The sequence below is a fragment of the Condylura cristata genome, unplaced genomic scaffold (assembly GCF_000260355.1).
Source record: "Condylura cristata isolate star-nosed mole 26May11 unplaced genomic scaffold, ConCri1.0 scaffold00017, whole genome shotgun sequence".
Classification (NCBI taxonomy): domain Eukaryota; kingdom Metazoa; phylum Chordata; class Mammalia; order Eulipotyphla; family Talpidae; genus Condylura; species Condylura cristata.
This window is the reverse complement of record NW_004567118.1, coordinates 25,971,085-25,997,993: the sequence shown is the minus strand read 5'-3', so window position 1 is coordinate 25,997,993 and position 26,909 is coordinate 25,971,085. Positions and strand designations below refer to the sequence as shown.

At 38.3% G+C, this 26,909-nt stretch overlaps 1 protein-coding gene across 1 annotated transcript in view; it reads left to right on the top strand.

The window, feature by feature from the left end:
* The window catches only part of DNAH9 (dynein, axonemal, heavy chain 9), a 273,404-nt gene that overhangs the window by 118,899 nt on the left and 127,596 nt on the right, over nt 1–26,909 (top strand). The window contains exons 33-39 of the mRNA XM_004684583.1: nt 4,521–4,648; nt 6,874–6,982; nt 8,221–8,368; nt 12,302–12,476; nt 15,025–15,198; nt 15,722–15,929; nt 25,799–25,964. Of these exons, the coding sequence (XP_004684640.1) occupies nt 4,521–4,648; nt 6,874–6,982; nt 8,221–8,368; nt 12,302–12,476; nt 15,025–15,198; nt 15,722–15,929; nt 25,799–25,964 (1,108 nt within the window). The remainder of the gene's footprint in view (nt 1–4,520; nt 4,649–6,873; nt 6,983–8,220; nt 8,369–12,301; nt 12,477–15,024; nt 15,199–15,721; nt 15,930–25,798; nt 25,965–26,909) is intronic.

The following is a 26,909-nucleotide window of genomic DNA, read 5'->3' as shown; positions in this document are numbered from 1 at the left end:
TGAGAGCTGAACACTCCTAAAAGAAATTTCTTGCTGTCCCTGGACAGGCCTAAATGAAGTGAGGAGAATTGTAGAAGAGAGAGCACTAGCTTGCTCTTCTTGGAATTAGAGAGAGGGGTAGATTAATTAAAGAATGGAAGAAACCAATTTTGAATTGAAAGGGAACCTTAGCCCTTGCTGTTATTTCCTTTATAACTCCTTCCACTGCTTAAAAGAGGGCTCTTAAAGAGGATAAGCTATGGCAGGCATTCAGCTGTACTGCAACACAAATTACTGTTTTGCAATACAAATCACTGATTCCCTACACTGCAATAGGTTTAAGACAGGTTGGAGTAGAGAGGTCTACAACTCGTTTCCAAAGAAACAGTGTGGTGAAGCTTCTCATGGAGAACTTTTCTCCCATCAGCACTCCCCTGAAGTGAGAAGTAAGCTGCTGTAGAAATCTGTGTCTGAGACAGGCCCTGATGATGCTGAAGTCATCACTCATCTCATGAGGTCACAGAATCATGATCCCTTTCACAGTTACTCAGGAAGACCTCAACTTGTGTGCACTTGGTACTGACCTCACCATCACCTTCAAAATTTCGAAACACACTGGTAGATGTTGGGAAGGGTCCTCTGTCACCAGGAGAGAGCAGAAAGTGGAGAAGAGCCTCTAGGAGATAAAAGGGCCTCTTTTTAAGACCCATGTGGTTTCTGGAATGAGAAAATCTTAGCTTCTTCCTAACACTCCAATGTCTAACCACACCAGTGTCAAACTGTCTGGAGTCCTCTAATGTAAGGCCATCAATCAGAGACCAAGCATAAGAGGAGTTACTGAACAGATTTTCTAATTGTCATTTGGCTGTCTATTAGTAAGACATATTTTTCTTCTCGATCTTAGTAATTGGTACTTTGGTGATCCTATTTCCCATTATTTTTTTAATCAGTTTGTAAGAGATGCTTATATATCAAAGATATGTACCCTTACCTGTAATTTGCAACACTAATGGTTTTCCCTGTCTGCCATTGTCCATGGATACTTCATGACATATTTTCTATGTACATTTTTAAACAGGATATTATGTATGCTGAGTTTTTAGCATCTGTAATTTCTATTGCATTTATAAATCCTCCTAATTTGCAACTATGGATACCACATCATAAATTTGGTTTAGAAGATTCTTTTTACATTAACATTTTTTATCCATCCAGAATCCTTTTGGAGGCTTAATGTGAGATAAGGTAGATAATCAACTATTTCTTTCCATATGGATAACTGAGTGCATCAGCACCATTTAAGAAATTTGTCCTTTCTGTCTGTATTTAAACATCAGTTTGTCATATGCTGAGATATGAGTCTTATATTCTATTCCACTCATCCACTTACCTAATTCTGTACAATGTCATCCTATTTTATTAGAATCATTTTTAACATATCTTAATATATAAGAAGTAAGTCCCTCCTCAACATATTTTTGTAATTTTGTTAGCTAGTCTCAAGCACTTCCTATTCTGTGTTAAGCTTGAGCTTGTATAATATAATTCAAACTTTAAATTCTTGGGATTTTAAATAAAGTTTATTATACATACATTAAATTTGGAGAAATTGATAAAGATATAATAATCGGAAGTCTGTCATCACTAAAAAAGTAATGTCCAAGTAAATGGAGTATAACCTTTTAAATTTTTAGGAGAATTTAATAAAAATAATATATAACTAGAACAAAAATACTATAAAAGTAAAAGTGTGATGGATTATATTGATAAGCCTTTTCCAAAATTAGACTCAACAGACAGAGAAATAAGTATGAACAGAGAGGAATTAGGAATTGTATTTTCAAACTCAATATAATACATATAGGTTTATATTCTATTAAGTGCACTTAACTACTTGCCTAATCTTGTACTAATATCACTATATATTATAAAAAGAAAATAAGCCTTCCTTAGTTAGTTCATAAAACATTTCTAAAAGGTTTAAATTTAGTTGAACATAGAAGGACCTGGAATGAAATCAAAAGTATCAATCTATAGTTCACAAACTCTGATAATAATGTAATAGAGCATTAATATTAACAAATATTATGAAAATGTCTCCAAAATAATCTTATTATTTGTAACTCAAGAATGCTTGTTTAACCCCTGGATTAAAGAGAAAATATAAATATAAGAAGCAATGAAAAGTGAATATGTAATATGAAAACCTATGGGACACAGGTAGAGGCAAAAGAAAAAACTAGACTCTCTTTATAATAGAAGATAGATGAGAAGTAAAGAAAGCCGTTACCCTTTCTAAGAAGTAGTTTAAAGGGTAATAAACTAAACCTGAAGAGAATTGGCAAGAGGAAACTAAGAAAACCTGAAATCAGTGGAAAGGAACAAAAATCATAGAAAATACAAATAAATGTAAACATTGTATTTTTGTAAAGATCATTAAGTTCATTATAAACATGAGTAGTGGGAGAGGAGGAGATGTATATAGAATTATAAATTAGAGAATGATACAATAGTAAGTATAGACAAGATTAAGACAGATGAGATCATGTAATTAAAGAATACAAATTGATTTAAAGAAATGATTGATCCTCTAATAAAACAAAAACTTAAAAGTTACTCAATAAGAGGTAAAAATTTGAATAAACTAATGAAAAGGAAAATTTAAACATAGTACCAAACAGAAAAGATCATTTCAAAATATAAAAGGATGTCTCTGAATTCATTGTATAAAACTAGAATAAACTTGATTATCAACCTTTATGTAGAGTCAAAAGCAATAGTCCACTTTTATTTACAATATAAATTCAGAAATTCTGACAAAAATTTCGCTAAATAGAATTCAATAATATCAAAATAATAATACATCAATTAATTTTGAAGTACTAACAGAAAATATCAACAAATTAAAAAAGAAAAGCATTTGATTAATCAATAGTTGCTAAAAATTCAATAATCTCTTCTAATAAAGAAATGCTAAGATAAGGATAGAAGGATAGACCCTAAATTTAATAAATACTCTAGCCTAAAGATTTAAGGAAAATAATAATTTCTGAATATTGAGAAACTAAGCCGTTTCCATTTAAATCAGAGTAAGTCAGAAGAACCTCATATCATCATTATTATCCAGCATTGCTATGGTATTCTAGAAAATGCAGTAAAGAAAACAAAAAAAAATGCAATTCATCCTATAAAAAAAGGTGAAAATAATTATTTTTCTGAATATACAATCTTATTCTTAGAAAACTCAAGAGACATTAAAAATCACTAAAATTTTTTAAAAATTTATTAAAGGTAACTAAATATAAAACAAATATACAAACTTGGTGTCTTTTCTATATATAAGAAGGATCCAGCTAAAAATGGAAATACTGGAAGAAAATTCTATGCATAATAACAATAAAACTGAAATGTTTAAGAAGATATTTAACCAAACACATATACTGCCAATGCTATAAAAAATCTACTAAGGCATATAAAATAATTTTTGAGTAAGTGAAAGACATACCTTACTATTGATTTACTACTAGGGTAAAAAAAGCTTTGTCTAGATTAAGATATAAATTTCATGCAATGCCAAGTAGAATCGCTCTGGGGCGTCTCCAAAGAGCCCATGTTTGACAGGGATTCACCAGGCCACGATTACAAACAATGAAAACCTTACCTAAAAAGGCTGCAAGTAATTCCATTATGTCAGTTGTCTGTTGAAATGATTCGTTGTGTCCCTTGTTATTTAATAAACTAGTACAATCAGATTCTGTTGTTGTTTTGCTATTGTCATTTTTATAAAAAAGTTAGAGTAGACCTAGGTATCTATCCAAAAGACACAAAAACACTGATTGAAAAAGATACCTGTACCCCCATGTTTATTGTTGTTTTATTTACAATTGGAAAAACATGGAAGCAGCCCAAATGCCCAAAAGTAGATGACTGGATAAAAAAGATGTGGTACATATATACAATGGAATATTACTCAGCAACCAAAAAAGAGAAACACATGTCTTTTGCAGCAACTTGGATGGAGCTGGAAAAGATCATGCTCAGTGAGATAAGCCAGAAAGAGAAAGAAAAATACCAGATGGTTTCACTCATAGCAGGAGTATAATGGACCAGGCGAGAAAATAACAAAAATAATGAACAACCATATACCAGAGACATTCTGTGGGGGCGGAGTGGGGAATGGGATCAAAAACGGGGGGGAGGGGGAGGGAGGGAAATGCATGGGACTAGGGTGGTGGCACAGGGGTGATCTGGTGATGGGAAACCCGCGGGGATTACAATCGAGATGGAAAAAAAAATTTTGCAAATTGTTTTAAAATTAACTTTTGTATTAAAAAAAAAGTTAGAGTGGAGACAGGATGAGTAACACTGGTCCATTTTTGGCACTGTCACAGTTTTGGTAGAGTAATATTCAGAGTTATATGAGGAAAAGGAAAGCCTTTCCTTTTCTGTTAATACTGTCTTCTGAGTATTGCAGCTAATAGGGAAAGGCTGTATTAAGTGAAAAGTAAAATGGAAAATAAGATAGCTGTGATTCCTTTCAGGATTGTTTTCTTCCATCATGCGGGAACTTGCCAACATCACTCATGATGGGCCCAAGTGGATTTTACTGGATGGTGACATAGACCCTATGTGGATTGAATCCCTGAACACTGTCATGGATGACAATAAGGTATTCAAATAGGATGGGAGGAGAGGGAAACCCCTAGGTCATCTCTGATCATCTATGAAACCACTCCCCCATCTCACCGGCACATTTACAAATCAGCATTCCACATGAAGACTAATGCCCAGTAAGAAACTATTATTGTCTTGATTTTTTTTAATCTTGTTCCACTTCTATTTACATATAGTATTGTATAAGTTTAAGGCACGGAACGTGAAATCTGAAATATGTATATATTACAAAATAATTACCACTATAGGTTAATTAGCATCTCCATCTCAGAGTTGGAAGGGACTAAATGAACTATGTCAGAAGGAAAAAGAAAAATTCATACAGTTTCACTTATAGATAAAATATAGGGAAACCAAACAGAGGGTCAGGAAAGACAAAATTTGTGGGCAAACTTAGAACTAAGGCATGCAGCAGGGGTTGGAAGAGCACAGGGGACTATGGTGATAGTTTACAGGTGCTGTGGTGTTGGAAGAATGAGGGAGACTATACCTAATGGGAGAAATCAAATGCAGTACAAAAAAAAACAAGAATGTTTATTGGATGTGGTGGTAACTTTTAATATCTACTCTCTGAGCAACTTTCCAGTATGTAAGAGGGCTTTACTAATTGTAGTCACCATACGTTAAGTCTACAGAAGTTCTTCCTCTTATGACCACCATTTGTACCCTTGGACCACATTCACACATTTCTCCTCCCCTGCCCTGCCTTTCCCTGGCAAACATCATTCTACTCTGTTTCTAGCTGCTTAACATTTTTTTTAAGATTCCACATATCACTAAGTTCAGATAGTATTAATCTTTTCTGTCTGCTTTGTTTACTTAGTCTTCCATATCATTTCATGTTGTCACATATCATAGGATTTCCTCTTATTAGGGCAGAGTAATAGTCTATTATCTATGCATATAGTCATGCATTGCTTAGTGACACTTTCTGAACATGCATTGTTGGGCAATTTTGTCATTGTGTGAACTCCATAGAGTAATGACACAAATTTAGATGGTGTGGCCTACTATACATCTAAGCTATATGGCATAGCCTGTTGGGACCACTGTCATATATGCAGTCGATCATTGATGGAAACCTTCTCAAGAGATTCATGACTGTATATATTCAACAGTCACTGACATTTACATTGTTTCTGTGTCTTGACTATTATAAATAATGCTGAACACGAGGATGCAGATGTCACTCCAAGAGCACAGCTTTATTATTTGGTATCCTTAGCAGCCATCTCAGAGCTGATACATCAAAATGAACAATTTTCACTTATTTCAAAGCACATGCATCACTAATACCATTTTTAGTTCAAAAAAAAAATCCCATAGGGCCTCCCTGGTGGTGTGGAGTTAAGACTCAGTGCTCTCATGCTATCACTGCTGCTGCAGCTTGAGTTCTATCCCCAGCCAGGGAGGTGACCCACATGGTGCAGCAGACTTCTCCTGTCTTGCCTGCTGCTCCCCTCAGCAGTGTATTTTAGTAGATCTACCTGTTCTGTTCCCTACTCTGGCTCTGGTGAGTGCTCTCATCTCCTGCATCTCTGGCCTACACTCCAATTCTCTTATGCATAAGTAAATAAATAAATATTTTTAGATGTACATAGATTGATTTAATATTTAAGCATAACAGGATTCTTCAATCATTTATTCAAATATTTTTATTTCTTTCCTTTTTTCATGAATAAAAAAATAGGATCAGAATCGTCTGAGACTGTCAGACACCTTCAAGGTGGCAAATCTTACACCATGGAGAGAATAACTTTTTATAAACAATGAAAACTAACTGGCAATAAATTGTTTGTTAAGCTGCTGCTAACCAAACTAGAAATTTTATGGTGGTTTCAGCATTTATGAAATCATTAAAATAAATGTATGTTCTCCCAGAGGAACTACTTTAAGAGAAATAGTAGTAATATGAAGCCTAAACTCATTTCCTTTAATAATCTTATTATCCAATGTGATCTAGTTCATTCAAACCATTAACATCAATTTAAACTTTTTAGATAACTTTTTTCCTAATTCAGTACACGCACACACACATACACAGAATACAGAGAGGAGACAAAGTATTATGCAGAAAATCTAGAAAATATGGACAGTCACAAAGTAGAAAACAATCATCCATCACCCTTACCAGGCATAATCGGTCAAATTCCAACTGTTGGCTGTGCATGCATCCTAACTCCTTCCTACCTGTCATGTATGTCCCTCCATTGTTTCCAGGTGTTGACCTTAGCAAGCAATGAGAGGATCCCTCTGAATCCCACAATGAGGCTCCTCTTTGAGATCAGCCACCTGCGCACAGCCACGCCAGCAACTGTCTCCAGAGCAGGTATGACTCAAGGAAAGAAATTTAAAATAAAAATGCTCTGCTGAGCACAGGTGCCTGTACCTTTCCATATGGTGTTACTAGCTCCAAAGAAAGCTCTTATAGTAGCCAGATATCCAAAACTCTGGCCTACTCTCAAACCTAATACACATCCATGAGGTTGAGCAAATAACTCTACAGTTAGGATCATGTGATTTTCTTAATTCAGAAACGTTGCAATAATGGCAAGCGAAATGGGCCCTGAGCTGGAAATAGTCCCAGAGACCGCTGCCCTCTCCCTACAAGTGCTTTGTGTTGAGCTGCTTCTAGGTCCATGTTAGCATTCCCCATCAATCATAATGTCCAAGCACTCACTACATCCTGATGGAAAGCAACTTAGCTTTACTGCTAATTCAAATGACTGAACTTAGCAGCAGAGACAAGAGGATAAAGAGAACTTGTTTGATCTCTACCATAATATCAGATTCCCTTTCAAGGATCTGTATTTGGTTGGTAACCCAAGTCCAGCAAATTGTCTCTTGTTCTGTTCATTTCCTGGGTCTGCTCTCACCAATTCTGATAATCTTTGTGGCTTTAAAATAAAAGAAATGTATTCTCTCAAGGTTGTAGATGTCAGACATCTGAGATCAAGGTGTCAGTCCAGCTGCACTCCCTCTAAAGCTTCTAAGAGAAACCCTCTCTTGAATTTTTCCAGATCATGTGTTCCTTGGCTTATAATTCTATCACCTCAATTTCACTCTTATCATCACATGGCCTCCTCCTCTGTGTGTGTGTGTTTGTCTTTCCTTTTCTATATATTATAGGGATTCTTATAAATGTCCCAATCAGATAATCCAGCATGATCTGAAGTCCTTCACTATATCTGCAAAGACCCTTTTTCCAAATGAGGCCAGATCATAGATCCAGAGGTTAGGACATGGACATATATTTTGGGAAGCCATCACCCAAACAGCTACACACTTCTCCAACACAGTTTCTCAGCATTGCTAGGAAAATCACAGCTTTCACTTCTTTGGAGGCTAGATTAACCTCAACACTGCTTTCTGTCAGCTATTAGTCAGCCAATCAGAATTGATCCCAATAGCAAACCATCTTGCTATTGGGCTCAGACCTCAGCCAGGTCTTGCTCTATTCTTTTGAAGTTCTGTCTATGCTTCCTAAACAGAGAAATTATAATTCTGAGAGAAGAATATATTGACACCTATGGAAAATTTATTAAACAATATCTTGTATGCTCCCAGGAATTCTGTATATCAACCCAGCAGACCTGGGGTGGAACCCTTCAGTGAGCAGCTGGATTGACAAGAGGGAAATCCAGACAGAGAGAGCCAACCTAACCATTCTGTTTGATAAGTATCTTCCAACCTGCTTAGACACACTCAGAACCAGGTAGGCCAAAAAATAAGGAAGATAACAAGCTAAAACATCAATAAAGAGCCTGGTGTTTCCTACCTGATGTCCTGCTGATGTTCTGTCCTGTCCCCAAAGTCAGATGTCCCTGAAGCATTCCCTTCAGGGTGGAGCAGATGGCACAGGGGAACACACATTAGCATGACCATAGGATGCCTCCAGTCAGTTTACTTATGGAGTGAGTGAGTGAGTAAAGAGGAAGATTTAAAATGCTTTTCATGTGTGCCACATGGGAGGCTGTAGGTTATAATATCAGATAGTCATCCTGAGATCCTTCACTTTGTGAGACAAGCTGCTGGTCCTCTGTTAAAAAATAAAATCACACAGGCCAGATATGTATATCTAGAGGTGAAAATGACACCTGTAAGTGATAAGGGGCCCACTTCCTGTTCCTGGCTAAATCTGTTCATTGCCCAGATAATATAGGATTGGATGTAATGTGTCATATGACTAGTGCTGGACACTGAGTTCACAATAAGCCCTGACCACTTTTCACAAAAGAGGTTAATGAAGCTTAGCCAAACAAATTCCTTTTATAGCAAGACTATTATATGTGTCTGTGGAGGGAGGTTCTAACTTTTAAAATAGACATTTGTTTTGTACTCTTTTTTGCTTTCTGATGCATCATTCTATAAATTGGGCATCCAACCCTGTAGCTCAGCCTAATTCAACTATCAGAATTTGGTGCTGTGAAAGCATCGTGACCCAGACATCTATAGGTCCTAAAGATCCCATAAGTTAGGGTCAGGATTGCATTTCTCAGAAATTAAAATCTAACTTGAATGACCCCAGTCTCCTTATGGATTGGTCAAGCATAAGATGGAGAATTGTTCACAGTGTGGAAGCATAGAAGGGAAACTCTCTGTTGAGAGCCCCCTGACACACTCATTTCACAGGTCCCATCCTTTACCCTACAAACCTACCATTGCTATGAAATCTCTGTAGCTGAAATTTGAGTTGCAGTTGAGTCGTTGACATAATGGTATATTTTTAGATATTTAGTTAAACATCTGTTCATTTTGATTTTATAAGTTTCATAATATTTTTCCAAATGTCAACATTTGCACAAATATTTGAGTAACCTCTGGTAGTTCGAGGGCTCTGTGGCCTTGATACCTAGTAGACAATCTAGTGCTGGCACTAGATGGAGTCGGAAGGTGGGCCAGAGGGCTGAGAGTCACACGTGGGTGATAGTCTCAAAAAGCTGAGAAACCACTGTTCTTTATCTTTAGCTGAGACACTTGTCCAATATGTCCTTTGATCAAAAGGCCATTTTCTTCTCTGGCATTTAGAATAAGAGATACTAAACTCCTGACCATTTGTGTGAGTGTGAATGTGAATGTGTGTGTGTGTGTGTGTGCACATGTGTTCATTTGTGTATACAAGCCAAGGAAACAAGTTTTAAAGATGTTGACTGTTAAATCTAAACAGAGAAGCCCTACCCCGACCCCAGTCTCTGATTTTATGGTTATCAAGGAAAAGCTATAGCTGTCATTTATGGTGTCCTTTCTGCATGCTATTTCATCTTTTTCTCACAACATTCTAAGAGGGCTCACCATCCTGTAGAGAAGGGATTGAGTTTCCGTAATGCTCCCTCAGCATCACAGCTGGCTAGTAGCAAGGCATTTACTTCAAAGTCTTACTTCCATGGTATTCATAACAGCCTCGTAATCCCAGCTTTATGCAATCCAGCTGAGTCATATCAACACAGTAATTTTTATATTGAATAAGAAGGCCCCATAAGGGATTATTATAAAGCAACTTTATTTAGTTTCCCACTGGTTCTTCAGAACCATTTTATTTGCTTGATTCTTCTCCCATTCTCAGATAAAATCTGGGTCAAACATCCTTGACTTTTATGGTTGTTTTTATCAGTAATGAAAAGCATTTGATAACTTCTAGTCACACAATCAGACCATACATAAACACTCACAGAGACATACACACGTGGAAAAATTTAAAAACACACAGTGCAAGAAAAATTAAAAATTCCATTCACCATTAAAGTTTCTACCTCTGCCCCACCACTCAGGTTTGTTTCTAGTTCTCTTACAGTGAAAAGGGAATATCCTGGGTTTCTTCTCTCCTTAAGCTACCAGGCAGCCCCTTAGCTTCTGCATTTTCTAAACAACAGGTTTAAAGGAGAACAAAGAGAAGAGTCACAGGCAGGAAATGTCTTAGTGACTGAAACCAGCAAGCTCTTAGTTCTCCTAATTGTGACAGCTTTGGAAATCTGATTCTCTCTTTTGAATCCTTTGTGAGTTTATTGAATCCTCCCCATCACTAGAAATTTCCATATGCTTTTTCCTTGAAATGAGTAAATGTCTCTCCATCAGCCAGTCATGGACATTCCTCATGCAAATGCCTCCAGGTTGCCCCCTTACTGGCATCTAAAGCAACTCACATGATCATAACTCACACCTGGATTCCAGGGCATACTCAGCCCTCTTTTACTTTGATAAAATGGAGCACAGAAAGCTACCAACAAGTAACCACTCAATATTCTGCTGCAAAATTGCCAGGTTATATCAGAGTTTTCCAGGCCCAGGTCCTTCACTAGCACAGACAAGTCCTACTGAAGCCCTCTCCTCGGGATCTCAATTCAGGGAAAGCCCCTGTCCTGTGGGAAAGGGAGAAGCCACTGCACACCAAAAGCTCTTCTTCAGTGTCTATGTTCATGTCTAGTCCACCCAGCATTTTGCACTTTGAGTATCCAAACCCTGGAAAGGATAATGTGCCTGCAGACCACTTAGTAAGTCCACACTAGCGTATCTGGAATCTCAGTTCAGAATTGTAAGAATAAGCAGTCCTGATTATCTTGGTGCCTTATGCAAAATTGAGCCTGAGATAGTTCCATTTTAACATTCTTTTACAAACATGTGTCAAAGAAATGAAGGAAAGCCTATCAAGTATTCAGTTTTCTCACTATGGAAACAATGCCTAGAATATTAGACCTCATCACAGCATTGTTGTAAGGATTGCAGATAGATTAAAAGCAAGCACAAACACAAAACATTGAAGAGAATGGAATGCTATGAAACCCAAAAGTCCAATACTGGCTAAATGACTGAAGATGTCTATTGCCTGTCTTTTAACAATGAAGCCTGCCGTGGTGCAGCCTACAATGCTCATCTCCCCATGGGTGGTAGCCACGTGGCCGGGCATGCAGGAGAGGTTGAGTGTGGGCTGTGTGGTAGACTATGTGTGTCCATGTGGTGGGATGAGAGAGCTCATTTGTCCATGCACACATGCACACCTGCTTTTGCTCCCTTGGACGAGATGTTCCTTTGTGTGTCACTGTCTTCGAGTTCTCCAAAACCAAGATTAAAAGTACAAAACCAGGCCAGGACATGTCACAGAGGTATATTTTTTGAAAGAGGAGCTCCATCAAGTAAATCATGATTATGGAAAATAACCATCTGTCCCAGCTCACTCTAGCCCTGAGATAAGTCTCAGGTCCCAGAGAAAACATCTTCAGTGTGTTTTAATTGAGGGAATAACTCTGAGCTGAGAGTAGAAGGACCACCTGAGAAGTGTGCCAAGCTCTTTAGTGGTTTTGAGAGCTGAGAAAATGGGGGAAAGGAGTGAAACTACAAGATACTTAGTGGCTTTGTTGCAGCTGTCTACATTCCTCAGGGACTTGAAAGGGACCATGATTGTTCAAAGGCAGATGGTGAGGATATCAGGAAAGGGAGATGAGAAAAGAAACCTTTTCAGGAGCGCTCAGGACCCTTACTACTATACAAAGGTACAGGTCCCAGAAGACCAATGAGAATTAAGGTGAAGTAGCACCATGAACATGACATATCATGAGTTCATTGGAACAAATGGGATCCATAGTTGTCTAAAAAGAATACCACTAGGATGGAAAAATTTCATGACTTAGACTAACATATCCAGGTCTCTCTTCAGATTTAAGAAGATAATTCCAATCCCAGAGCAGAGTATGGTTCAAATGTTGTGCCACCTTCTTGAATGTCTGTTGACCAAAGAGGACATCCCCCCAGACTGCCCCAAGGAAACCTATGAGCTTTATTTTGTATTTGCTGCCATTTGGGCTTTTGGTGGAGTGATGGTCCAAGATCAGGTAAGAGATTGTGCGGGCATTAACACCCATGTACACATCTACTGTAGCAAAAACTGAGTCTTGGGCAAAGACTTAGAAGCTAGGAAAGCTAAGGCCACCATTAACACAAAAGTGTCAAATGACATGATTATCGTTATCTACTTTTATTCTGCTAAAGACATCAGTCCCCATAGAAGGGTGTTGTAACACGTACGGATGAGATTGCACTCTATGTAGCTTTAGCTTTTTGAGTTAGTAAAGATAAACCTGATTTCCTCAAGAGCTGTATCTAGTGTTTGATTTTGAACAATTGGAGATTTTAAGTACACTATTTTGGGAAGTGATGAGTGTTTTATAGGTAGAACAATGCTGTTATGTAGATACTAGGATGGATGGAATTCCTTTAGCTTTTTAAAAAGTTTCCAAAATAAATACCACTCTGTACCCATCTGACCTTAGTCATCATGTCTCCATGCCCCTGAATCCAGAGCTCTCCATAGAAATGGGACCAAAGTTTCATTCACATCCAGTAGTAAGAAACTAGTGGCGTCTTCATTTCCTTGTGATGGCTGCTATATAGTATCTTGTTTGTGGATAGGGATGTTGGCTTCTTGAAGTATCTTGGAATCCTATTCCTTAACCCTCCTTGTATTCCCATCTGTTTCTTTATTTACTTTCTTTCAAATTAAGGTTATTTTATCCATAAACAACCCATTTAAAGTGATGCAGACCAGCCTTTTACACTAACTTTAGTTATCAAGCAAAATCATATACAGGTTAAGGACTTTGACTCTGGATTTCAATTGTAACTCTGCTATTTATTGTCTTGGAGAGCCTGAACAAGTCACTTAACCTGTCTCTACCCTACTACTCCATGTGTACAAAGACAATGAGGGCATTAATAGTGGTATCCAGTTCCTAGCATGGTTGTAAGGGTTAAATGAATGGGTACCATCCTACTTGCCCAACATAAATATATGCAAAGCACTTATAATAGTGCTGGCGCACATATGTGCTTATTTTTGAAATTCTCATACCATAAATATTCAGTTTCATAGCAAGCATCTGGTGCCTCTCTACTACATGGCATCAAACCAAGCTGCAGTTGCTGGAGAGCTATAATTTACTCTTTCTGGTCTGGATTGTGCATGGGCTCTTTTGAGGAGAGAAGTAAAACATTTTGGCCTCCTAGGGGAAAACCATATGGGCATCCTCTTAGGGCAAATCCAAAATGGAGGTGATCTGGGAGAAGTCACAATTAATTTAGAATTAATAATTTATTCCTCCACATTCAAAAGCTCTGGTGAAAACATCCATTCCCTCTCCTGTCACCTCTTAACATGTTATTTGGTTCAAATATCATAAAGCAGCTCTCTGAAGCTCTTAGAAAAGGCACCTTTTTCAGTTTCCTTCTCCAGAACTAGTTACTGCTGAGAATGGGGAAAATCTCTAGAAGCAAGACAACTGGAAATTTCAGACTCTCTACCCCAAAGTCCTTATAGTTTCTCTGTGGACTGCTTCTTTGACAGCTTTATGTTCCCCCTTTCAGACAAAGACACAATGAGTCAGCAGGATGGATGAGACCTTGCTAAAATGCACAAAGCTTCAGAAAACAGAGGTTACTCCTTTCCATCAAATGCAGTACCCCATCTTTTAGCTGCTGAAATACCAGGCAATGAACACTACTGCTTCTCATATTGGGGGGCTAAGATGGGGGCATTAGGCTGAAGATACTTGATCAATTTTTCTGTCTCTGAACAGAAATTTTTAAATCTACTGAACTCTCCTTAAAAGTCCAGGAGAAAGCATCCCCCCATGTGTCCTGAGCTCTGTAGCACTTGGAGCTGTAGGCTGTTGTGTTGGTGGATTTGCAGAAGACAAGGGAGAAAAGCTTTTAGCAGCAGGGAATATCCGAGACCGCATCGACACTCACACACAACCTGCATTAAAGTCAAACACCAAAAATAGTGCTATAAATTGAAAAGTAGGAAGTTGGCCAAAATAGTCACATCAGGAACACCAATGGTGCTTACATTTTAAAAGCTGTCATTAGAGCAAAGCAAAAGAAAGCATTTTGTCATCTAAAAAAAAATGCAAAATAGAGCTCATACCTGAGTAAATGTGAAATTAAAAAAGTATAGAAAGAAAAAAAAAAAAAAAGATGGGAGGTCTTGGCTAAATACTTCACAGTCACTCAGAAAATGATCCCTCAAGAGCAAATGATTTATCAGACAGCACTGGCTGGAGAGACTGAAAACCATGGTTTTCAACTCCTAAGTTTGCCATATGCTTGTGGAGGAGTATCCTTTTATCTTTTCATATATAAAATTAAGAACAGCTTTCAGTAGCTGAGGTGACCTTGTGTTCAAGTCTCTTCAGTGGTATGACACTGCAGCCTGCAGCCTTCCTCTCATCAAGTTCAAAGGACAGGAAGGGACAGAACTGTCAGAACCCAAAAGAGATGGAGGTTTCAGAATGGATCAGCCCAATAGTCTGTGAGATGAGAAGGCATCCTTCCAGTTTTCAACAGTTCTGGAGAGACTTCCCCTGGGCCTGCTTTGTTTTGCAGCTTGTGGACTACCGGGCAGAATTCAGTAAATGGTGGCTGACAGAGTTCAAGACAGTCAAGTTTCCTTCTCAGGGAACCATCTTTGACTACTACATAGATCCAGAAACCAAGAAATTCGAGCCTTGGTCCAAACTCATCCCCCAGTTTGAATTTGACCCCGAGACGCCTTTGCAGGTGAGTGTGACTGAATAACCATGGAATTACAGTGTCCCCAAAGAGTCACAGCTTCTCTAGTGGCAGCCTTTCATCATATCCAAGAGTTTTGTTCTTGCTAGCAACACATCATCCCCAGTTACACACCTTTTCAGGGGAAATCATAGATGTGATACCCCAAAGCTTAGGTATCTTGATTAGCAGATCCCCTCAGGATTTGCAGGAATAGGGATGAAATGGCAGGGCAGAAGTTTCTAAATTATATCAGAGAGGCTCCAGGCAAGCAGACAGAGCTGTTAGGGGCAGGAGGAGATGTTCTTGCGCCCAGAAAATCAGTTTACAGAGTGGTCTCACTATAGACATCCAGGCACTTTAGGGGCTCATGGGTGCCCCTCTCCCTGCCCTGTAACACTATCAGGGAAGACACTCCATACTGAGCCCTACTTTACTGGCAGAATTCCGTCTGCTGAAACGCTCCCGAACATTTTCTGGTGCATCTGTTTCTCCCACAAGCCCTGGCATGCTCATCGTGTTCCCATCCCAGGCTTGTTTGGTACACACGAGTGAGACCATTCGAGTGTGCTATTTCATGGAGAGGCTCATGGAGCGGCGGCAGCCCATCATGCTGGTGGGGACTGCGGGCACGGGCAAATCAGTGTTGGTGGGAGCTAAGCTGGCCAGCCTGGATGCCGAGGAATACGTGGTGAAGAATGTGCCCTTCAACTACTACACAACATCAGCGATGCTACAGGGTAAGCAATGCAGAGGACCTGGGGAAGGGTGCAAGGAGTGTCTGAATGGTAGAGTTGGCAGAATGCCAAGTATACCTGCTTGACTTACTTCCCCCATGGAGTTGGCACTCTGAATTTCCTCTCACATTGCCCTTCTCACCTTTCCCCCTCTTTTTCTTCCACCTCTGTCCTACTTCCCAGCACCCCTTAGCGCTGCCTTCTTTTCCTATGCTTCCTTCCTGCATTCTGCCCTAGTTTGTTAATTTTCCCCAGGGCAGGGAGTTTAGCACAACACAGTTCAGCAACTTAATGATAAAAAGGCTGAAGACCCAAGAGACTTGCATCAGGCCTGTAGACTTCTAGCACAGAGGTGTCTCCAGGGAGCATTTTCTTCACCCTTCTTGTCTTAAGAGATGGGACCATGGATTGCCCGTGTCCCCTTCAGTCTTCTGACCACTTGGTGCTTGCTTTCCACTGAGCGTTTACACACCAGCCTCCTGAGTGAAAATGGCACTCCAGGGACTGGCCTTAGGCATTGGGGCTCACCATGGATGTTTGCCCCTCCCCAAATCACTTCCTACTAGATCTTCACAGTTGAGTCTCCTTTATATAGAAATATTCAACACATTAATCCTAGAAATGGCTTTCTTTAGAAGTACCCAGATCAACTTCCCTCCACGAGAAGGATGCTGGGCAGAAAGAATCCATGGTCCTGTTACAAACAACAACAGTCTGTCCTACTCTCTGTTATGCAGTCTGGGTTACCCCTAGAATGCAGTATCCACTAAGCAGGAGGAATTCAGCATATGAGCTATTGGCAGATTAGGAAGTCACAAGCCAGCTTTAACTTGAAATGTGGACCTGGTACCTTTCTCTCCAAGCCTTAGACCAGGAGATTTGGAAATCAGACTTCCTTTTGACCTCCACTAGTTCAACCCAGACTAGTTTTGCTTACCTGGTCCTTCTGTGGTCCTTGCGCAGTATGAGCCCTGGAGTCAACCCCAGGTTGTTGCATGATACATTCCCATGTCAGACCAGCTCTCTTCCCTGCTTTTAGTACCATCTTCTCAGTTCTCCCAGGCTCTGGGTCTAGCCAGCTCCTGCTTGCTAGTAGGGAGTAGCCTTGCCTGCTCTCCACCTCTTAGAACAGTAAAGCACCTGAAGCTTATCTCATCTCCCAACCTGAAACAGAGACTTTACTCTTTTTCCACCAACCTCTATGCTTCCTCCACTGCTGTGGTGGTAAATATGTCACACCCCCGCACCAGTCCTGGAATGTAGTTCCCACATGAATGTCAACAAGTAAGACAAAGTGAAAACATGAATTCTGGTTTCAGAACGTCGCTCGTTTGTCAAGAATGTGAGCATCTTTTATTTGCATACTCAAATATACTTCAATTTTTTGTGCTCTCCAGTATCAACAGCTACAGGCCTGATGCACTTGTAAGTTTAATCTGAGTTATTCATATTTTTCTCCAGTATTCTTAAATTTACACAGTCAGCAAAATAAATCAAGCCCTTGTCATATGTTTGCCAGTTTCTCTAGCTTTAAAAATGACTCTCATCATGGCCAATCCCAGGCTTCCAAAATGTAACATCAGTGAACGTGGAGTCGGGAAGCACACCCATAACACACCATTCTAAAGTACTTCTGCCTCACAAAGACAATACACAAAAAAATCTTAAGAGCATGGGTAATGGTAAAACGAAATTGATGTGATGATTTTTGAATATTTATTACCTCCATTTTAATATAATTAACTCAAAGCAAGTTGATCTAATTTATTTTTAAATAATGGCTGTGTTTAACAATCAAGTTACAAAACCTTCTCATTTTAACAAATTCTCAAGATGTAGTTCCTGTAACTACTAGTTTCCTCTTTACTCTGCACACCCTCAGCCACCATCATACCATGCCATGTCATAATGACCTTCTTTCATGGCCAGGAGCCACCACATTAGCACCCAGCAGTGGTCTAAGAAAATCTCTCATGCCTGACTGGTTCACATCTTAACACTGCATGTTCTACATAACATAATTTCTCTCTCTTGTTCATGAAAAGATAGCTGTACACTAGCAAGCCTGTATCCAGTGACTGATCATATTACCAGCTCTGCCAATTTATTTCGATTTTTGCTAGTACAACTACAGTAATACTAATAATCAAAATAAATGAGAGCTATCAAACACTCAGCAAGTATGTGTCAAGCACTAACCTGTGATTAGACTTTCATACATTTTTTAATCATTTCATTTTTTAAGCTCTGTCAAGTACATACTTACATCATCCCCATGTTATACATAAGAAATCCGGGCCACCAAGAATGTAGATAAGCTACCCTAGGCCACACCATAAATGTGGCACCACATTTAACCCAGGCAATGTGACTTCAGATCCTGAGCATTTAACCATTGGGCTACATGACTCCCTAGTAAGAAGATACTTTAGAAACTGTAATACAAATCTGAAATTACTACTGTTGTCATTATTAACACTAGAGTTGTTTTATAGACTCCTATTTTATAACTTTGTAATGTAAAAGACACTTTAAATGAAAAGTATAGAGAGTAAAATTTGTAGTCAAGGAAACAACAGTGAGCTTCTTACACTGTGTGGATATCTCGTTCTTTCTCTGGCTCCCTTACCTGGAATACTTCCTCCTCCCCTGTAAAACAGAGATTTATTTATCTTTTTTAAGTGAGAGAATGTTGTGAAATAGAGCCAGGATGGAAGTGGTTCTTCACAGCAATTGGACACTCCAAGGTACAACCTGTTAAGTCCCTGGTGGCCTCTCCATCCCATCTCTGTGTTCATACCACATGATAGATCTATCTGTACTCAAACACCTATCCTTATATGTACTTAGGTTATCTTCAGGACAGGCAAGAAACTAACAATAACAGTTAACAATGGCAAGGGAAAATAGATGCTAAGAATGGGATGAAGAATTACTTTTTTTTTTTAATTATGAAATATTTCAAACATGCAGAAGGGTACAAAAAATAATATAACAGATGCCCATGTAATCAACACTCAGAATTCACAGATGTTAAAAATGTTGTCATTTTGCTATGGATCTAATGTTGTAAGTGAAGCCAATACACTACCCCCACCCATTCCTCCTTTCTGCCCTTCCTAAACCACAGAACTAAAGTTAACATGTATCACTCCAAATTTATATCTCTGGTATACACACACACACAAAATAATAATGTTGTTGTATATATTTAATTTTTTTATAATTTGTTATTGAAGTAACTTATAATACTGTATATGATTTAGAGATAAAGGTTCCCAGCTCTTCAGATATATATTACTATAAGACACCCACCACCAAAGACCCACAACTTCTTTTGGAAAACTATTTCTTAATCATTGTCTATTTTGATACATGCACATCAATTTTATTGACTTTCACTGTGTGTAGAACTCTACTCTGGAAATAAATCACAGTTTATTCATCTATTTTCCTACTAAAAGAAGACATAAATTTTTTTTTTACATTTTCCCTTTTAAAAAGCTTTATTGCTTTATTCAGGTATAGCTGACATAGAATACACCACACATATTAAAGTATATGATTCGATAAGTTTTTACACACCCATGAAACCATCACTTCTATTGCAATAATGAACACATCCATCACTCCAAAAGTTTTTCATGTCCCTTGGTAATCCCTCTCACCCTGTGCTGTACCTAGGCAACCACTGATCTGTTTCTGTCACAGTAGCTAGTTTGCATTTTCTTGATTTTACATAATGGAATCATACAATAGGCACTTTTTCATCTAACTTCTTTCACTCAGCATGATTTTGAGATTTAACCATGTTGTTTGAATATATCAATGGTTCATTCTTTTCACTCCTGAATAGCAAGATAAAATATGTAAAACACTCAGAATGATTCCCAACATACAATAAGAGCAAATGAAAGCTGTTATTATAATAATATTAAAATATTTCTCAAATTTAAGAATCTATAAATATTATATAATTTCAGGATCCCCCCCCCATTACCAAGATGAAAAGAACAGAAACAACCCCCTTTAGCATGGGAAAAAAGAGTTGAACATATGCCATGCTAAAACAAAAGTAATGTTTTTGGAAGAAATGTTCCAGCTTTCAAATAACTCCATCCAATAGGTCAATTCATCAAGGTCCCTAGAGAACTATTCTGCAGCTCATTCATTGTGCCATTTTTCTCAAAATCAGATGTTCATTTATAGAGGAAGCAGCTGCTTGATAATTCCTCTCCTCTCATTTTACCCAGTTCTGGGGTCTCCATTGAGTACTTATCCCTTAAGTACAAATGGCAGTTGTGTTTTAGCACATTCATATTACTCATCAGTATGAATAACACATCTTATTTAGTGCTTATAACGTGTCAAACCTTATATGAAGATTTTACCCCATTTAATCCTCCCCACCCTATGAGACACTGTAGCAGTAATTCTTTGACTGCAAGCAGCAAAAAACAAACAAACAAAAAAAAAACTCTGATGATAGTGGCTATGTAGAGATGGTTTTTGGGGTTTTTTTGTTTTTGTTTTTGTTTTTTCTGCACAAGTCCTGAGGCAGGCAGTTTCTGTTGCTAAGTCATTAGCTCGGTGAAATCAATGCTGTGATATCTATGGCCCTCATAGTTGCACTCCTAAGGTGACAGAGTGACTGCTTCTCCAGTCAATATATCTGCAGTCCAGAAAGAAGAAAAGGTAAAGGGAGAGGTATATCCGATGTTAGGAAAAGATAGTGCTGCAGGAACCCCTGGACTTAAGTTTATGTCTTAAGGCTAAGAATTGTATCACACAGCCACTTCAGCTAGAAAGGACTACAGAGGAAAAAGCTGGAAATGGTGTCCTTCACAGATCTATTGATAGTCTATTTTTACAAGGTACATAAATGAGATCTAGAGGTGCTAAGTTACTTCCCTCAAAATCATACAAGAAGTTAATAGCAAAGCTATCTTATTTTGTCAAGCTCTAGTGGCCTTCACTTTGGTAAGATTTGTAAGCCACACATCTTAATTTCCATAATAAATGTCAATTGTGCTTCTGTTCATCTGATAACTAAATTAAATAGATGTGTTTCCCACTGATAGTAAATAAAACAGGTGTTTCAGTTGGTCCTTGAAAGAGCCTTCAATTCACTACTCTCCAATAGACGCACACATCATAGATTCGTAACACTAGATCTAAAGTCGAGAGAGGCAGAAACCTGTCCTCTCTCCACTCCTCCAGTTTTTCCAACCATTTCTCTCTTTCTCTTCACTAAGTTGAAATTCAATGACCCATGCTTGGGTTTTGGTGAGGCTTGGGATAATAAAAGGTAATATGAAGTTATTTTTGTGTCTCCTGTAAAATGTCAGTTGTAGACTATTCTCATTTAATTACCTGATAACTCTTTGATAAATATCCATGATTATGACTTTTAGGACTCAGCGCTTGGAAATATTTTTCATACAAAAAAAGAAGTAGATTTGTACCAGTAATCTGGGATGGCATGGGTACTGTAAATAAATACAGATTTACTTCTTAACTTTTAAATAAACAGTTTATAAAGGACAATGTAATTTTTTTCATTTTTTTTAATTTTTAAAGATTTATTTTTTGTGCATACAGAACTGGGGTACAGGCCAGAGGCTCAGGGGTGGTGAGAGGCTTCACCAGAGACAGAGTGGGGAACAGAACAGGCAGATCGACGAAGTACACTGCTGAGGGGAGCAGCTGGTGGGTCAGGAGAGGTCTGCCACACCATGTGGTCACCTCCCGGGCAGGCGGGAATCGAACTCATGCAGAAGCGGCTTTAGATTCTCAGTGCTGTGCTTTAACCCCCTGCGCCACCAGGGAGGGCCAGGGCAATGTAATTTTTATTTGCTGACTATTTCATCCTGAAGTATGACTGCAAATAAGTTTTCTCCAAGGCTGTTTTACAATCTTTTAGTCTTTATTTTAATTGATCTGCCTATAACTATTCAAATATCTTAAGCCTCTTCTCATTCCTTTTGAAAATATAAGTAATTTTTTTTTTAGATAAAAGAATTTACAAAGACCATAGACAGGGCATTTTAGAAAGAGAAAAGGAGGAGGTAGGACTTAGTTAAGGTAGCAACTGACTCCTATTTGCAGTGTAAGAGGTATGATTCTGTGATGATGCTCTTTATAATCTTGTATTCTCTTACTATCCAACTGTGATTTGAATTATCAGTTCAGCAAATATTTGAGTGCTTAATTACACTAATTAGATAAGAGCTCATGTGTCTGATTTTTTGTGTAAAACAAATCTCTCCAACCTGTTCATTAGAAGTTTAAAGTTGAACAGGACCTTAAGAAATTTAATCAAACTCTCAACCTCATAGGAACATGGAGCTTATATTATTATAGATTGATAGCTCTCATTTGCTTGCTTTAATGTCTTCCAAAAAGATGGCATAAAATTAAATCATCAAAGATTTATCATCTAGGGGGTATGAAACTCTGTTTGGAATAAGAAAAGGAGTTTCAAAGTATAAGGAAATTGAAAAGAATTCTTGTTTTAGAGAATAGAGAAACTATTCCATAAATTTTGCTACCTCCAAATTATAAAACATAATACAACAATTAAAATCACATCTTAGAAGCATAGATATTATTATGTGGAGGTTTATAATATGTGAAATGAAGGAAATATATGCAAGCAGAATATGCAGCATAATTCTGATTTTGTAAAGGGAAATTCTAACAGGGCAGATAGACTAGAATGAAATACACCAAAATATTGAAAGTAATGCTTACTGCTACTAAAAGTATAGGCAATTTTCATTTTCATCATTATGATTTTCTATACTTCTTAGTCTTTATATAATGAATATGCATTATTTTTATAATCATGCAAAGTATGTTAAATTTTGGAAGAATAAATGCAAAGCTCTTACAATGTAATAGAAATGTCTTAATATGTGAAAAGTTTTAAATAATATGTAAGGAAAATAGTTCAAGCACAGGTACACAAATTATTTCAGTGAAAGAAATGTTGGAATCTATCCACCTCCTGGATTCTAGTTCTAATAAAGCAGTTAGCCTCTATTTCCTTATTCACGAAATGGGATAATAAGATTCCCTTTGCCTATTCATTGGGGGTTTATTCTAATAATAAAATCCATTTGCTTCTGAATTTAATAGTTCTTGAGCACATGCTTTGTGCTATGGTTTAGTTGTTAGGATTATGACAATGAAAAAAAAACAGAATAAATCTTGTCTTCATAGATTCTACAGTGGGGGGTGGAATGAGATAATAAACATAATTAAGAAAAATATAGAAGACATTAAGTGTTATGGAGAAAAATGAAGCCATTTAATTTTAAATAGTGTTCCAGGCATGGACTTTATGAGAAGATGGTGTTTGAGTAAATAAATACATGACGGAAGTGAAGCAGCAAAGTGTGCTGGCATTTTGGAGATTTTCAGGCAGAAGAAGCCAGCAGAGCAAAGATCCCAAGACAGCATCTAACTGTGTATCAGAAGCAGAATGTCTGGATCAGAGGAAGTAAGGAGGGGAACAGTAGGAGAGAAATATATAGTTTTGTGGAGGTTACTAGACTGGCTTTTGCTCCAAGCTCCCAAGCTCCTGTGGGTTGCCTCTAGAGGGCATTAAGCGAGGCACTGGCATAATCAGATTTACATCTTACCAAGATAACCCTCTCTGCTGGGTAACTCACATTAAAAATGAAATTGCTGGGGCCTCCCTTGTGGCACAGGGGTTAAAGACCATGCTCTCAAGTTATTGGCAGCCACTCCAGAACAAGTTTGATCCCAAGTCAGCCAGGGAGGTGACCCACATGGTGCGGCAGACCTCTCCTGTCTCATTTGCTGTTCCCCCAGCAGTGTATTTCAGTAGATCTGTTTGTTCAGTTCCACACTCTGTCTGGTGAATCTTCTCACCACCTACATCTCTGGCCTGTACCCCAGTTCCTGTATGCGTAAAAAGTAAATCTTAAAAACAATAATAATAAATCTGCAAAAAAAAATGAAATTGTTCTCCCGATATATTATAATGGCAAAATAGTGCAGGAAGAAGGAGGTGAATGAGAACATGGAGACAATTTGTGCTGCTCCACATGGTCACAGGACACCAAACTTTAGTGTAGCCTTTGTATGGCATTCAGTGAGATGGTACAGATGGGACAATGAACTCTCGGCCTTGGCATGAACTTGACCTTCAGAACTTATCATAAGACAGAATGCAGAAATGTATAGAGAGGGTCACGTTTCTTTATAAAACTCATTTCTTTAGACCTTCAATGTCAACATGCTTGCTGAAATATAAACCCACTTTTGTTCCTCCAGTTCTGCCAGAACACAGAATAGCTTGCCATCATTCCATCCTAGGTGGAGCAGAGCTTGACCAAAAAAGGACCAAAATATGTATGCCTTTCCAGTTGAATCTGCCCTGTCTGAAGACCTTAATATCATCCATTTGAGATAATCTGGTACATTTTAAGGCCACTGCTTGCTAACTGACATGCTTTTCCCTCAACAATCCTTTAGAAGCGTAAAGAACTTAATCAACCCAAATTACAGGGTCTGGTTAATTCTAGGGGTTGATTTGAATTCCTCTGCTTTGGGAGGAAGAGAAAACAAGTCTTCCCAAGAAGAGAAATTTCCTAATAGAAGGACTGTTCTCAGAAGCATGTCCTTGGCAGCCCATTAATTAAATTTCATTTTGACAGATCTTGTATATAGTCGTTATATCTTCAGGGGAGAAGAAGGTGTTGGGTGATTAATTGGTTGATAGTGTATGTTAATTGGATGTTAATTAAATTTAAATTCAATTCATATTTGAAACACTTAATTTAACTCAAGACCAGAAAATTAGAATATTCAAGCTTCTTGAAAGAACTTGTCTTTCTATCTGTCACCTTCGTGTGTCTATTGACACTTTCTCCTTGTTTACAAACTTGTTTTTCAAGAGAAGGAATCAGATGGTTCTTAGAGCATCCAGCTGTACTAGGAAATGTTGGTTCTTGCAGTGCATAAATATTTAATTGCTTTATTGAAAAAAAAATAACATATATCTCCACACTAATACTTAAGTTTGTTCTAAACAAGTCCTGTCAAGCTAGAAAACTGTGCTCCTTGATTCCTTCCCTCTGAATAATTGAAGAGACAGCTCTAGAAGACAGTCTGTACTTAGTATCCAGAAAGGCACTAAGCTGCCTTGATAGGGGGTCTGAAAACCCAAAAGGACAGGGAGCGCAGATCATGATACTAGAAGCTTCTGGGAAATTCTTTGAGACTGTTGGTTCAATTCTTCCTCAGAGAAAGCCCCAGGAGGTGAAATGTTTGAGAACACTGTTGAAAAAATACCCTTTCAGATAGCTCAGAGATAGAAGGGGGTCTTACCCAGCCCTGGAGGGGCATGAAGCCTTCATGCTCCTCTGCTGGTGTACTTAGAGAGGGCAGGTGAACTCAGGATCTGGAAATTTGTAGATTTTCCTTAAGGATAGAGCATCAGGCCTTGGGAGAATGAAGGTATCTCCTGTTTCTAGTCTATAAACAAAGAAAACTGGGAGCTTCAAGGATGAGGTTTCACTACTTTGGATTTATATTCTGGCTCTCTATTAGAAAAGTTGCTTGTTCTCTGTGTCTCTATTCCTTCACCTGTAAAATGAGAAGATAACACTCATCTTGTTTAAAGATCATAAATTTTTATAAACATCTACCAGTGCATATAGTAAGAAGGTCAATGCCTGATCAATATTGTCACCATGTCTACTTGGCAATTTCCAAGCAAATCTTTGGGCCCTGTAGAATTCCCTCATCCAGTAATAGCTGTTGTTGTGTACATGCATGTACACGGTTTTCCCTTTACTGTCTCAGTACCTCCTTCCCTCACTAACTGGCTCTCTTCTCAGCTGTCCTGGAGAAACCTCTAGAAAAGAAGGCTGGCAGAAATTATGGCCCCCTGGGCAACAAGAAGCTTATTTATTTCATTGATGACATGAACATGCCTGAGGTGGATGCCTATGGGACTGTGCAGCCACACACTATCATCAGACAGCATCTGGACTATGGCCACTGGTAAGACTACCCACAAAGGGCCTGGGCCAGTGGGGAGTTAGGAGGGAGGCTAAGACTGAGCCATGCTGCCATAGGAGACTCCCCAAGAGAATCTTAATGACTTTTGTTTCCTGGAGTACTCTTTCAGACAGCGGCATTAAGACTCAGGTGAAGAGTTTGGCCAGAGAAGCTAGTGAGCTCTCATCTAAGGAAAAAGTCTACTTTTTTGTTCATTACTCCTTTCAAAAGTTGCCTTCCTTAAGTCCCCAAAGCAGATTTAACCATTCCCCTACCCCACTGTGGTCCCATAGCTGAAGCATGTATGTCAGTGGTAACACCACAGTGTAGAGGACACATGTCCATGAACTTTAACAGTCTTTGCACCTCTTGCAATAGTATAGGTCTTATTGGCAAATGGTTTGAACTTGTAAGAAAAATAATCAAGGCAATGAATTGAGATGACTTTGGCTCACCTTCCTACCTCACACTGAATCAGCTGCCGAGAAAGAATAGGAAGTGTGAAAAAGGAATGCAAAGAGAATTATAATTATGATGGTAACCTGACTTGTCTGTCATTCATCCGTATAGTTTTGGCTGGATGCCTGTAATATATAAACATCCATGACCTTCACACCCATATTTGAGCAGTTGAACTAAACTAGAAAAAAATCATTCAGCTGATTAGTTTTACTTGGATTGGTGATCACAAATCTTAAATGGAAATTACCTTAGCATGTCTGTATGTCCACCTCATAAATATCTATTTCATGCTTAATCTTCTCTCTTCAATCTTCCTGCCCTCTCAGAGTTCATGACTCCTGCTTCACAGAGGATGCAGATGCATCTGTTTCTCAACAACATGTCTATATAATTGCTTGCATCAACAAACACCCTTTTTACTCTCCTCCTTTTACCTCTTCCTTAAGATTTAACCATTCACTAGTGTCTTGATTCTACTCTCTCTCT